The 12,661-nt window shown below is 35.5% G+C and overlaps 1 protein-coding gene across 7 annotated transcripts in view; it reads left to right on the top strand.

The window, feature by feature from the left end:
* Nucleotides 1-10,621, top strand: part of EFHB (EF-hand domain family member B) — a 54,481-nt gene extending 43,860 nt beyond the window's left edge. For 6 of the 7 annotated variants that reach the window (XM_071429327.1, XM_071429328.1, XM_071429329.1 and 3 more), the window contains 5 exons: nt 1,448-1,602; nt 2,418-2,625; nt 2,998-3,201; nt 4,008-4,189; nt 7,028-10,621. In XM_071429327.1, coding sequence (XP_071285428.1) covers nt 1,448-1,602; nt 2,418-2,625; nt 2,998-3,201; nt 4,008-4,189; nt 7,028-7,192 — 914 coding nt within the window. In that variant the 3' untranslated portion in view covers nt 7,193-10,621. The remainder of the gene's footprint in view (nt 1-1,447; nt 1,603-2,417; nt 2,626-2,997; nt 3,202-4,007; nt 4,190-7,027) is intronic. The other variant, XM_071429326.1, reaches the window with a different exon arrangement.
* The last annotated feature ends 2,040 nt before the right edge of the window (nt 10,622-12,661 follow it).

Raw genomic sequence — 12,661 nt, 5'->3', positions numbered from 1 at the left:
GGGATTCCTCTCTTCTTCATGAACTGAGAATTGATTATCTGAAGGGTGGTGATGGACTGAGAGTTGGTGATCTGAGGGGTGGTAACTGAATTGAGAATCCAAGGTTTTGTCTTACTGTGATGTATTGGGAATTTGGTGGGGGGAGGAGGAATGTTTGGGAGGTTTTCATCCTGAGTTCTGTGTGTTTCTTTTATATATTGTAAGTTAACAAAGGTTGTATTTCCTTTTATTCCTAAGCTGGAGCCTGTTTTGCTCTATTCTGGGTCACATCTCACAGTAGACACCAGGGAGAATGTATTTTCATGGGGGCACTGGCATTGCACCAGTGTCAAACCATGACATGTAACAAAAAGGGAAATGGCAGAAAACCCTTATTGACATCAAAGTGACAAACTAAAATGGCTATTTAAATCAATCATGCATATTCCCTCTCAATGATTTCTCATGCACTTCTCTAAAAAGAGTAAAAATTACAAGTAATAAATAGGAATAATAAGTTTTGAAGGTTGCAAGGAGATAGAAAGCAGAGTACAGCAAAACTTCTTTATTTTCATTATGACAAAATTTTGAAAGCTATTCAACTCAAATAGTCAATGGGATTGATGATGTTTTAGCGTTGTGTTTAATAGTTAGGGAATACAGTCAATAATTGGGAAGCAAAAAAATGAAGTGGATCAAAGTCGTACAGTTAATCTGGGCCAGAGAAAGTCTGTTCAAAGAGTGAATAATCTTTTACACGTTTTACTACATAGTATAATAAAGTTCATGCTATAAGCAAGAGCAGAAGGAACTGAACAAAATGCTTGTACACTGCTGTTAGAGGGGGATTAGGCGAGCTACTCATGTTTGTTACTGTACTGTGAATGAACTTCTTGCACTCCAGAAAGTGGCATTTGTACCTTGGGAATTTGGATAACGATTGTAGCTCAGTGTGCTAAAGTGTTTAAAAATACTGATAGAGTTAGGATACATGGAAAATGGGAACAGTAACATAAGGATATTGTATTGTCTTTCTAGAAACCTGTGATATATAATTATCCAAAATACTAAATTTTGGATAGTATATAAGTATATGCTTTTATCTCAGAAGTATGTGGAATGCGACAGACTGGAAGTGGTAGATCAATAATATATGTTCTTTTTTATTCAATTATCTGGACATTGAGTAAAAACTACTGCTTTTAGAAGCTCTTGGAAGCAGTGGATGGATTTGTGAAGCTGCATTATTACGTTCCATACATTAGGTTCTGCGTGTGAGTAGAAAAATAATTATATGAGCCATTTGATCTTGCAATGAAGTAGTTGTATCAGCTGTTCAGCAGTGCTGAAAATTAGCATCTTGAAACTGAAATTCTCCTTTTCCTAATGAATGCAAGCTTTTTTTTTTTTTGTAAATGTTTGATTACTGTATATGCACAACTAATTGAGGAATTGTTCATTTTTATAGACGTTCATGATCTTCTTCATGTCCGGGTTCCATGTGAGTTCCTCCGTGGGAAGGACAGAGAAAGAGTTATCTTGATTGCAGTTCGAGAAAGTCTGAAGAAAGCTAACTATGGGAATTTTAATGTGTTACTAGAAGCATTAAGACATTTTGATAAGGTTAGTGCTCTGAAAAGGTATAAATGTAAAGGAATGTGTGACATTAGCACTCCCGTGCTGTAGAGATACAGACAAGAAGAAACACAAGCATAGCAAAGTAAATATGGATGAAGACTGTAACTGTGAAGATAACTTCATAGTTATTGAATGTCTCATCTACTGTGATATGCTATGGAATTAGACACAATAGTATTTGGAGCTTTTAGTAATATTATTAGGAATATCCAGGTTAGAGGGACAAGCAGGAGTAATCTTAACAATTTTTGAACTTCAAAGTCTGGCATTCCTTTGCAAAGAGTAAACTGTTGGAAGGGGTTATATTCATATTTTCTTCCAAGCTGTACTTTTTGACTGAGTTGTCAAGCCTCAGAATTTCAGGTATTTTCTTTTTTTCTCTCTGGAAAAAAATTGTAATTGGAATTTCATATGTAACATTATTGTAATGTATACAGAATGATTGATGTCTTACTTTTAAAGATATCTTGGCTTTTCCTCAACATTTATGATTAGATTGCTATCTTGTTACAGTAGCCTGTCTCTCACACCTTTGCTCTCAAATCACTGTTTTATTTAAGTTGAAAATTAACATTTTCAACATTTTTAACATTTTTCAGATTTCTAAAATACTTAGGGTTTATTTTTGTATTCAGCAATGTTACTCTTGAAATAGCGTGTCTGGTGCTATTTATATATATGTATAAATATATATACATACATGTATAAACACGTGTATATGTTTCTTTTGGTGAAGTTACTTTATAATGGCAGTTAGAGAATTATAGAAAATAACAACTGTTTTGTTTTCTTTTTAATAGAATGGTGATGGAATGATACACAAGGAAAAGCTACGAAAGATCTTTTCTCAGCTGAATGTGAATCTGGATGATGAGCTCCTGGAATCCTTATTTGACTGCTGTGATTTGGATAAGGATGGTCTGATTAATTACCGGGACTTTGCGAACTTTCTGAACTGGAAAGATAAAATGGGTGTTAAAGAGTTTGAAGAAAAAATAATTACAAAAGGTAGATTCCTTAATACTGGGAAAATATGGGGGTGATCTAGTTCTTAGGATAGCTGTTGAAAGGACATTGCTGTTGGAAACTAGGTGCTCCGTTAGAAGGGTAGGATTTAGAGACTAATTTAACTACCAGCATCTCAGGTACAGATGTGTTTCAGAATCCTGGAGCTCTGTGTTGCATGCTAAGATTGACACTGGGAAGTTTCCTTAGTAATACAGATCAACAGAAAGCAAAACATCACCTAGAAATATTATCAGAAATGTAGATGAATTTTGTTACCTCCTTTACAGTTATTCAAACAAAGTTTTTTGCCTCTTAGTCTATAATATATTGGTAATCTATCTTGGCTGTCACATAACTTTTTCCCTTTTGTAGGGAAAAAATTAGATGCCTGTCTTCCCAAAGACACAAAGAAAGAGGATGAGCCACTGCCAGAACAGAAAGATCTTGAGTTAAAAGAACCAGAAAGCTCAGAAAAGATGCCAAAACCACTTACAAGATCAACAGACCGTGTATATACAAATTATCAAACATCATCTTCTCAGTATAATGCTGTAGTTGGTGGTATCCCAGCATCCTGTAAGTACAGTGGACTGTGCTGCTCACTTGTGAGCGTTGTTTAAGACAAAATCAGGAGCAAAGTTAAAAAGTGTTGCTACAGGTTCTACCAATGTAAAATAGCGAATTAATTTATTTAAGCTAAGTTTTTTTTAAGATTAGGAGTTGTAAGTTGGAAGGGATGGCCTATTCAACATTGAAATTAATCTAGATGTCTTTGAGAAATTATGCTAGTAAATTTGGGAGGACCATATCTCCTTACAATCATGTAGGGGGATAGAATATAAGAAAATAAAGGTAGTATAGAAAGTAATCATACCCCCTAAAGAGTTGCAGCTGGGTTAATTATTGACGATTAGGAGCAGGCCTGACTTTAACATGCCACAGCTGTAGCCAATAAGAAGAGTGTTCTAAAAGAGTGGATTGGTTGGTTGAGGGGAACTGGAGTCAGTTGGCTACTGCAAGAACAAAGATTCAGTGCTTGGAGGAGCTGCCTGAAAGAAGCATCAAGGAGGCATGGAACTCTTACACTAAGGAGACAACAATGTGAAACCTTTGCACTATAATGATAACACAATCACCTAAAATAATTTCAGCTGGGAATACTGAGTAAGTACTAGTATGTTACTGCAAGGTTCCCGGTTTTCACACTTCATCATGTAGCTGAAGCCAGGATTTCTAAAAATGTGAAAAAAGATACAAGGAAGAAAATTACGTAACTTGTTATTGAACTTATGTCAAGCATCACATTTCTTCCTATTTCATACAAAATGTTTTCTCCTCCCTGGTGCTGTTTATCCATGCTACCTGTTGGTTGATTTTCACAGGTTATCCATTGTGTGGTGTTCCAAGTATTCGTTCAGATATTCCTGCTCCTCAAGTTTGCCGCCTCAGTGACACGACTAATTATGGTGATCAGGGCAGTAGTTTTTCACTTCTGTACCCTTCTGTCTTCAGTCAAAAGGGAGTATATGAAAAACATCTTTTAAAAAAGAGACCAAAGGCAGAGGTATAGTGAATTTCTTCAGAATATTCTTCCAAGATAATGATTCTGCTAGCCATATGGGAGTGGGAAGTCATCAAGTAAACAGGTTGTAAAATTCATAGTGCAACATTACCATCTTGCTTTACATCCATTCAGCTATCTGAAAAATATGTTCTCTTCACATTTTAAGTTGTTTGTGAAGCTGGTAGACATGAATTTTATTGTGATCCAAGCTATTGGAATTTCTGAGCAAGGTCTCAAGCAACATGGTTTAATAGTAAAGTTAGCCCCGCTTTGATTATGTGATTGGATGAATGATCTCCAGAGATCGTTTCCAATCTAAGGTATTCCATGAAATGTCTTAAAAAGCCCCACAAGGAGATTTTTAAAGGTGTATATGAATAATTTCTTTCACATAGGGGTGTTTAATGGAAAATTTTACCAAAAGTGTCTCTCCTCAGACAAACTTGGCAGGTTTTGCTAATGACAAATTCAGCAAACAACTTGACAGTACCTTTTAAGTGCTCTGCTGAGTCACAGTTGTAGGCTCAGGTCTACAAAGGATCTGTATAGTGATGGAGGACATTGGGAGTCACACAGCAATGCTGTGCTGTCTCATAATTCTCAAGACAAAGATGGGACATGAGACTCTAGGGACTTACCTGATTCCTCTGATACATCTGCAGCCTCCTGCTACTCTGTTTTCTCACAGACCAGAATTTCTCTCACATAAATACTAAAATAACTTCGCTGTTTCTTCTTCAGTATTGTTTACCACTTTGTTTTTACATATGTATACAATTCATAGGGAAAAAATATTAAGAGAGAACTTCATTACATGACATACAGTTTATTAGACAATTGTGATGAAATGTGAAATTCCAATCTAAAATGAGAAAAGAGGCTGTGGCAACCTCTTCTTCATTACATTAGTGACCTCTACTCATTATATTAAATATTCAGCAGTCATGTTTGAAAGTTGGTCTAGAAACTGAATATATATTTCACAAAAAATAATGTTGCTGGTTGGTGACTGGGGGTAGAAGGTGTGGTGTCATGCTCATCAAACATCTTGTTAGAATGTTGTGTACATGAGCTTTTACCACTTTATAATCTAGCTCTGAAAGCAGGAAATGAGTGCATGCAGCAAATAGCTAACAATAAACGGAATTCATGCTTCATTGAGAAGCCAATTACATCTGTCAGGCACTAGATAGAGCTGTTCTTTGAAGTTATAACATGTCCTGAGATGTCATACTCTAGTGTAGACTATACCAGCTATATAGAATTCAGTGCAGAACCACCTCTGAGTCTGTCGAAACACCCTATGTTCATGAAATAGGATATTTGGCAATTTTATGATTATTGTTTTGATATGTATAATTAATGTTTCCAAAAATTTCATGGTTAATACTATGATTATATGATATTATTATTAGATGAAAGCTCAGAGTAATTTAATGCTGTTTTTGTATAGTGTGGTCGGAATGAATGCAAATTCTGACTATGAAATAGTTTTGTGAGGTGACTCATCTTGTTGCAAAAGAACAAAATAGTTCTTGGACTTGCTGTTTTCTTCACTAAAATTCTCTCCAGTCTGTTGAAGAGGATAGAAGTTATGTAGTTGAGAAATAGTGTGTAATTTGTATGCAGCATGTTGATCATGGGTGAGAGTGAGTTTTATCCTGTCCGCAGACAGTAGTCTGTGGTTTGGTCAGTGATGATTTTACAGCAGTTGATGAGTCAGGACAGAGCTCTCTCTTAACATGGTGAAGCCAAATTATGAGAACATGTAGTCCTTAATTCTCCCTGCAGTGGTGCCCTGTGAAGGAATATTGCTTTTAGTTTAATTTCTATATTTCACTAGCTTGTTGAAGACAACGGATCAGATCTGGTTTGTTTTACTCATGGGTAGTATGATTGATGTAACTGAAACAACACTTATGCTTAAAGAAACAAAATTCAGTCCTCTTTTTCCTCCTGCAATTTCAGCTTGCAGAAACACTCAGATTTATTGGCTAAGATGAAGCTGAAGATTTGCTGTACTGGGGATCAGGCCTATATTTATACAGAAATATAAAAGACAATATAATAAGGCTGATTTGACTGCGTTAAAGGTTTTTATCAAAGCATGCATAAAGCCTCCATAGCATAAATATAGCACATGTACACACATATATATGATACAATTGAAGAAGCCAAATGTTTGCTGATACTAACAGAAGCACAGAGTGCATCAATATTCTTCTAAAGTTACCTTCCTCTAATGAGTCAACAGGTCAGTGTAATGAAGCATGCAACATGAAGCATCCAAGTGAGAAAACATGGAAAAATCCCTTCTGCTGAATTATTTTGGTGTAAAATTATAGCAAGGCTCAAAGTTGATGCGAACCATTTCATTTTAGTCACTTCACCCACTTATCTATACCCGCTGATGACCTTGTGTGTAGTACTGTTGCTGTGAAATGCAGATAATAATAGAATCTGATTTGTGTTGGTAACTGTAGACAGCAAAAATAGAGTGGATAAACAGGACTTTACTTAGGGCTTTTGAAAAACATTTACTTTTCCCTTAGTCTTCTGTATTTGATTTTTGTCCCAGCATTGAAGTAGTGCATCAACATTACTGTATTAATGACAGACAATTTTGTACAGCTTTCATTGCAATAAGATTCAGATTTACTTAAATAGGAACTTCTTTCGTTAAGGAGGCAGGATGTGGTCTGTAGTTTTAACTTAAGAGTGGGAAAATATTCTTTGGCAAATAGAGATTGCTAAATATGTCAAAGCCAGACACTGTAGAGTTTAACAAAATGCTGACTAGAATTACATTAATTGCATTATTTTGTATTATTTTTGTAGATTAAACAAATTCTCCACAATATGGGCATGAATGCTTCAGATGAAAGGTTTGAAGAAATATGGAAGCAAGTGTGTACAAAACATGAGATAAAAGAGCTTTGTGATTGTGAAGAAAGTATGTGGAATATACTGAGTAAGATATGCGAATCAGGCATAGAATTCTAGACTCTGATTCTAGTCTCTGGGCACTGTTTTTATTTAACATTAGTCATAATTTTGGTGCTGAATAAAAAAATAAACAACAAATATTTATGTGTATTGTCTTTCTGAGTAGTGGGTTCACCATATATATGAATCATTGTATTTGGTAGGAACTGGTATCCATGCTTGTAAATGTAGTACTAATATTTACAAATATATCCCCTTTTTCATTTTATAAAATTTATTTTTTTTTTTATAAATGGAAAAACACTTTTGAAAGTACTAAAAATAAATGTTTCAGATATTCAAGGCCTGTCAAAGATTATTATCATATCATGGCATTTTCCCTTTCTTCTCATGTTCCATAATTCTTGCCAACAGAGATCTGGTTGTGGCAAAGTGTTTGAGATGTTTGAATGTTCATGTGAGAAAGTGCTTTACTGTCAAATAGTAAGAAAGGTAAATAGCAATAGGTGTGGGATCTAAAGTGTTGTCATGAAATAGACTCCATAAAAACCTATAGGTTAAGAAGTGCCAGAAATGAATGTCCAGTTTGTGGTAGAGGGCTCCTATTCTTTATGCAGCCTTATGACTATTACTTAATAGTATTCAGCTTTCACAATGAGGAAAAAGTATGGATATTGAGAGGTGCTTATGTAATAAGCATTACATTGCTGAGTAGTCAGAAAAGTTTGTGAGGGCTTTCAGAGAGCCAGTTGTTCATTTGTGACCAGTGTGGTTTCTTGGAAAGAGGGAGAGTCATTAATAGAAACCCTTAAAGATTATTATGCAAATCTCAATGAATAGATGAAAGGTCCAATAAGAATAGTAATGGAAAGAAAATAGTATGAAAACATGCAACTGTGAGTGGGAATGTTCACTCTTCTACTACAGTACTGAACTTTGATGTAAAACAGATATAAATTGTTCACTATTTAACAGTGAGAAATATTACTTCTAGACTTTCAAATGAAAGATTGTTGCCCAATGTAATCTTAATATACAGAATTTAAAGAAGGATGCTATTTTGTCACCTATTAGTGATTTAAATACCTTAGTAAGATTTGGAGAATGTTGCTAGCCAAAAGCGTTACTGAGTTTTACAAAGAAAACTTTACTTTCTTTAGTTAAATACTAGAAATGCACATGTAATTCCAGCTTAATGTTTTAGTTCCTTCTTCTGTTGTGTTTAAGATTCCTCTTTTGCCTATGTTCTAGGAGCAGGTCATTTACATGTAACTAGCTTGTTACTTGAAATCTGCAAGCCAGAGCCTTTTGTACAGTATTTTTGTAGCATTAACAGTAGCTGTCTTACATCAAGTAGAAAGCATTTGCTTTCTGGTATCTCCAAGGACCAGGTGGTGGAAATGCTGCTTGATGAAGGCAACTTCTTTCCTGCTGTGAATGAATGTTCTGCATTCTTGCTGCCTTGCCTCCCCATCCTTCTGGAACTCTCTGCATGCACTCAGAAGAATGCAGGAAGCAGACTGACTGTCCCAAGTGGAACCATGAAAGAAAGATAAATGTACAGCTGATTAGAATTGAATTTACAATGTTGGAATTTTACCACCTTCAGTGAAACTCTCTAAAGCTTATTCTCTGCTCATATTATGTGGGAAGGAAGAATCCTTTACACCTTTGTGGCAGCGAACTTTGAAAAGCACTGGAGAGAATTACTTTAGAAAAAACAAAATATTTTTCCTCTTCAATAGAAGATTTTAGATGAAATACTCAAGCTCATGTCAGGGGAAAATGAAAAAAAAACTTCTGCATCTGTGTGTACGTATTTATGTATATGTATGTGTAGATATATGAGATCTGTTCTGTTTGTTCAGCAGCTTGAAATTCTGTGAGTTTTTTTTTTGTTCTGCCATAAAGTACTCACTTGCACTCCTCTTTCAGTAGAATCCTTTCCTTTGTCAATGAAATTGAATTAATTTTGTTCTTGGTCAGTCTACTAAATAAGTTCTGGGTAAAGAAGACTGCTAAATCATGGTTTCATTTTTTGTGAGTATATTTGTAACCACAGACTAAAGATTTTCTTTCAGGTTTGAGTTTGAAATTACTCCTCTGAAGCTTGAAATGATAAATTACTGAAAAGACTTGTAAATTCTGCTTGTAGGTACTTGTTTTTCATCACCATACTGATTAGGAAGCCCCTGAAAGATTTAATCACTATGACACAGTGACTTCTCAGGAGCTCCCCAATTCTTTTGCTTTCTTTTGTGAAACAGTTTGTGTACACAGAGCTTTGGTGCAGGATTTTCTGTTTCATGTCTGTTTGACTTCCCAATATGTGAATTCAATGACATGTTTTTATGCTTTAAAGCTGCAAGTTCTGTTCTGTAATTTTTGAGGGTCCCTCAATATATTCCAAAAGACAAAAAATATAAGCTTTGCTTTTGTCTATATTTCAGTGTGATTCTAGGTATAGAGCTGGTGTAACAAGGACAGCACACTACCTTGCACTGATCCAGGGGCTGTATTCAAGGTGAAGTTTTTGGAAAGAGATGTGATGACAACTCAAAAGCCATGTGTTCTAAGAGTGAATGTATAAATTTACTGGTTAAGGCAATTTATTCTGTTAACAGTTATATTAAAAAATCGCATGTTGACTGATATGGTGGACAAAACTAATAAACAACAAATTGTAGCAAAGGTAAATATTTTGTCAAAAATTGATGAGTTGTAGACATTTTGTGTCAAATTTTCTTAATAGAATTTTCATAAAAATAGACACTGGATAAAAGACAGCACATTCAGATACTTGTGTGTTATTTCTCCATTAATCTCTGTTTCACTGTAATGAGTATTCCAAATAATAATGTATTTAATAATGATGCATTTTTAATGCAATTGATTGGTTCTGTCAAATGCTCAAAGTTCATTTTGGAGCAGATGTATTGGTTTTCAGGAGCTGAGCAGGAGCTCTTCCTATATGCAGCGATAGAGACCAGTGTTTGCTAGTCCCCAAAAGCCATGACAGGGAAACTGACTTTCAATACCTAAAGACACCTCTAAAAGATAAGGTTGAAGATTTGAATGTGTAAAATTACTTTCATTCTGTATTTCTGGCACATTAGAATGTGAATATTAGCATATATAAGAATGTGAATGTACACAGCTAGTATGATTTATTTGGCAGTGACTTGTGCTAAGTAAAGCAGATGTTGGACTAGATTTTCTGTTATTATTACTGTTACTATTTCAGTTCTCTAATGAAAATAAAAAATCATCTGTGCAGTGACTTTTGTTTGACATGCTGGAAGATCCAGCCCACTGTCTTCCATAGAAATGTATGTACAAATACATGTATGCCTGTCCTTGATATTATTACTAGATAATATTATTGTATCTGTCTTAAAAAGATTTAGTGTTTTTGTTCTGTATATCAAGAACTATTGTTTTTCAGTGATTTATCTGATCAAGTAAATTTCCTGGTCCTTGAACTCATTCCTTGAAGTGAATGGCTGTATATAATTATTTGTGTGCTAAATGGAATGCTAATAATCTTTTATACTAAGAAGAGTACTTCAAATGGATGCCTAAGCAAAAAAGGTGCTGGGGGAAAGTGCCTAGAAAGATGGCTCAAGTCTTTGTATTGCCAACAGATGGGAGCAGGTATGATGTTTTTGGAATGACTTACACAGCTTAATTAGTTGATGTTTGCCATTAGGATGCATTTCTTTGGACAGTAGTTATTTGCATTTGACAGTCTGTCACAGACCACCATTTGCCTGAGTGGCTTCACCTTGCTGGATGGCCAGAGTGCTTTTCTGTCAGCTAGGTACAGGTTTAGGTGTGCCAGAGAAACACTAAATGCTACCATGGTTAAATAGTTCCAATAGGATCTTTACTACTCTTTAATACCCTACTAATTTTGGAGATGTCATCATAGATTATTCAAACCTGTAGGAAAGATTTTGAAATCTTTGATCAGGACTAATCTGCAAGGAGAAAGGTAGTTAAAACAGTTGCCAGTAGGTTCTGATATCCTAAGACAGGTGCTTGCTGATTTCTGCCAAATGTGTGTGGCTTCTTTGAGGCCTGGAGGATGTAGAGAACTTGTGCATCCTGGGTCCACATTCTTAGTTCCAAATGTGGAAATTTATATTCCTGGGGACGTAGGTATGCACAGCTGTGTTCTGAGATTATACCCTAAGAGATGAAGTGTTAAACTCTGTAATAAAACTAAAGAGTAAATCTGCCATATTCTGTGTGTTTTCAAAGTGGACTTCTTATTCCAGGGCCTAGACGTAGATGAAAATGGCAAAACTAAGACTTAATCTAAAAGAAAGGAGGTCCTGAGTACCACTGACAAGTTTTAGTCATGGCTTTTGTGAAGGCTCTCTTCCTCTAGTAATAAGGATCGTATGTTCTGTGTCCTAAAAAAATTATCCTGTGTGTGGTGTATATTCACTAGATAAGGTTCTACCACACAATCAGATCAAAAGTAGACAGAGGAGCTTAAAAACATGTTCTTCTAGAAATAGTTTTCCTATAAGCCTTGACATTTTCTGCAGATTCTCGAAATAGTCAAGTATTTCTTTGAATCTGGAGTGGTACAAAGGACTAAAATAAGAGTGAAGGGTTTTCAAATGGTACCAGTTAATCACAGGGTGATGATTTTTTTTTTCAGTAGTTTTCAACAGATTTCAAAGACAGACATACAGAATCCCAAATGACTGCTTTACTAAAAGTGTGTTCCTCTGCATGACAAAATGTAGAGTTTTCTGCTTGTGAGCAATGAATATAAAATGAGAACATAATGAGTATCTGCACAGGGCAGCCCAGGGATTCTATCTAGCCCAGCGTGCCAACTGACAGTGGTCAAAAACATGTTTATGGAGAAGTAGCCCACCAGGGCAAATGCTTCAATGTTTGTTCCAAGCAGTCTCACAGTGCTCCAACTACTTGAGCTTGAAGTGGTTGAAAGGAAGGAAGAACTTTTCTGAGAGGCATTCTTAACATTCAATGATCTTAAACATGTTTCTCTTCATGAGCTTCCCTAGTGCAACCTTAAAACTTTGGGATGCTCTACCTTCTGCAACATCTTTTGTCATGGATTTCCATAGTTTTAGCAATACATTGAACAGAAAACCTAGCTCCTTTGCTTATTTTAAACCTCCTTTCTAAGGTCTTAATATGATGTAAGATGATCAGAAACAACAAACAAATCAATTTCCAAATGCTGTCAGTCATACAGATGTTTATAAACCTTTGTCACATCCTTCCTAAGTCTGTACTGGGGACTGCTTGCTCACCTGCATAGAAATGATTCTTAAGTCTTCTTTTGATAGGTTATCTTTTTCTGAGAGGTTTCTGATTCTGCAGCACATTTTCTGAGGTACCATGAGCATGGCTTTAAAAGTGGCAGACAGGAGCTTTCTCTGTGCTGTCAGTTGATTTCCCCCAGTAACAGTATTGGGAATAACTACTGTATTTCAAACATGGAAGCAGGAGCAGTTTCATAGGAGTGCAGTGATTTTGCAC

Source organism: Agelaius tricolor, unplaced genomic scaffold (assembly GCF_023055355.1).
Source record: "Agelaius tricolor isolate 1412-34295 unplaced genomic scaffold, bAgeTri1.0.p SCAF_6, whole genome shotgun sequence".
Taxonomy (NCBI): domain Eukaryota; kingdom Metazoa; phylum Chordata; class Aves; order Passeriformes; family Icteridae; genus Agelaius; species Agelaius tricolor.
This window is presented reverse-complemented; position numbering and strand designations above follow the sequence as displayed.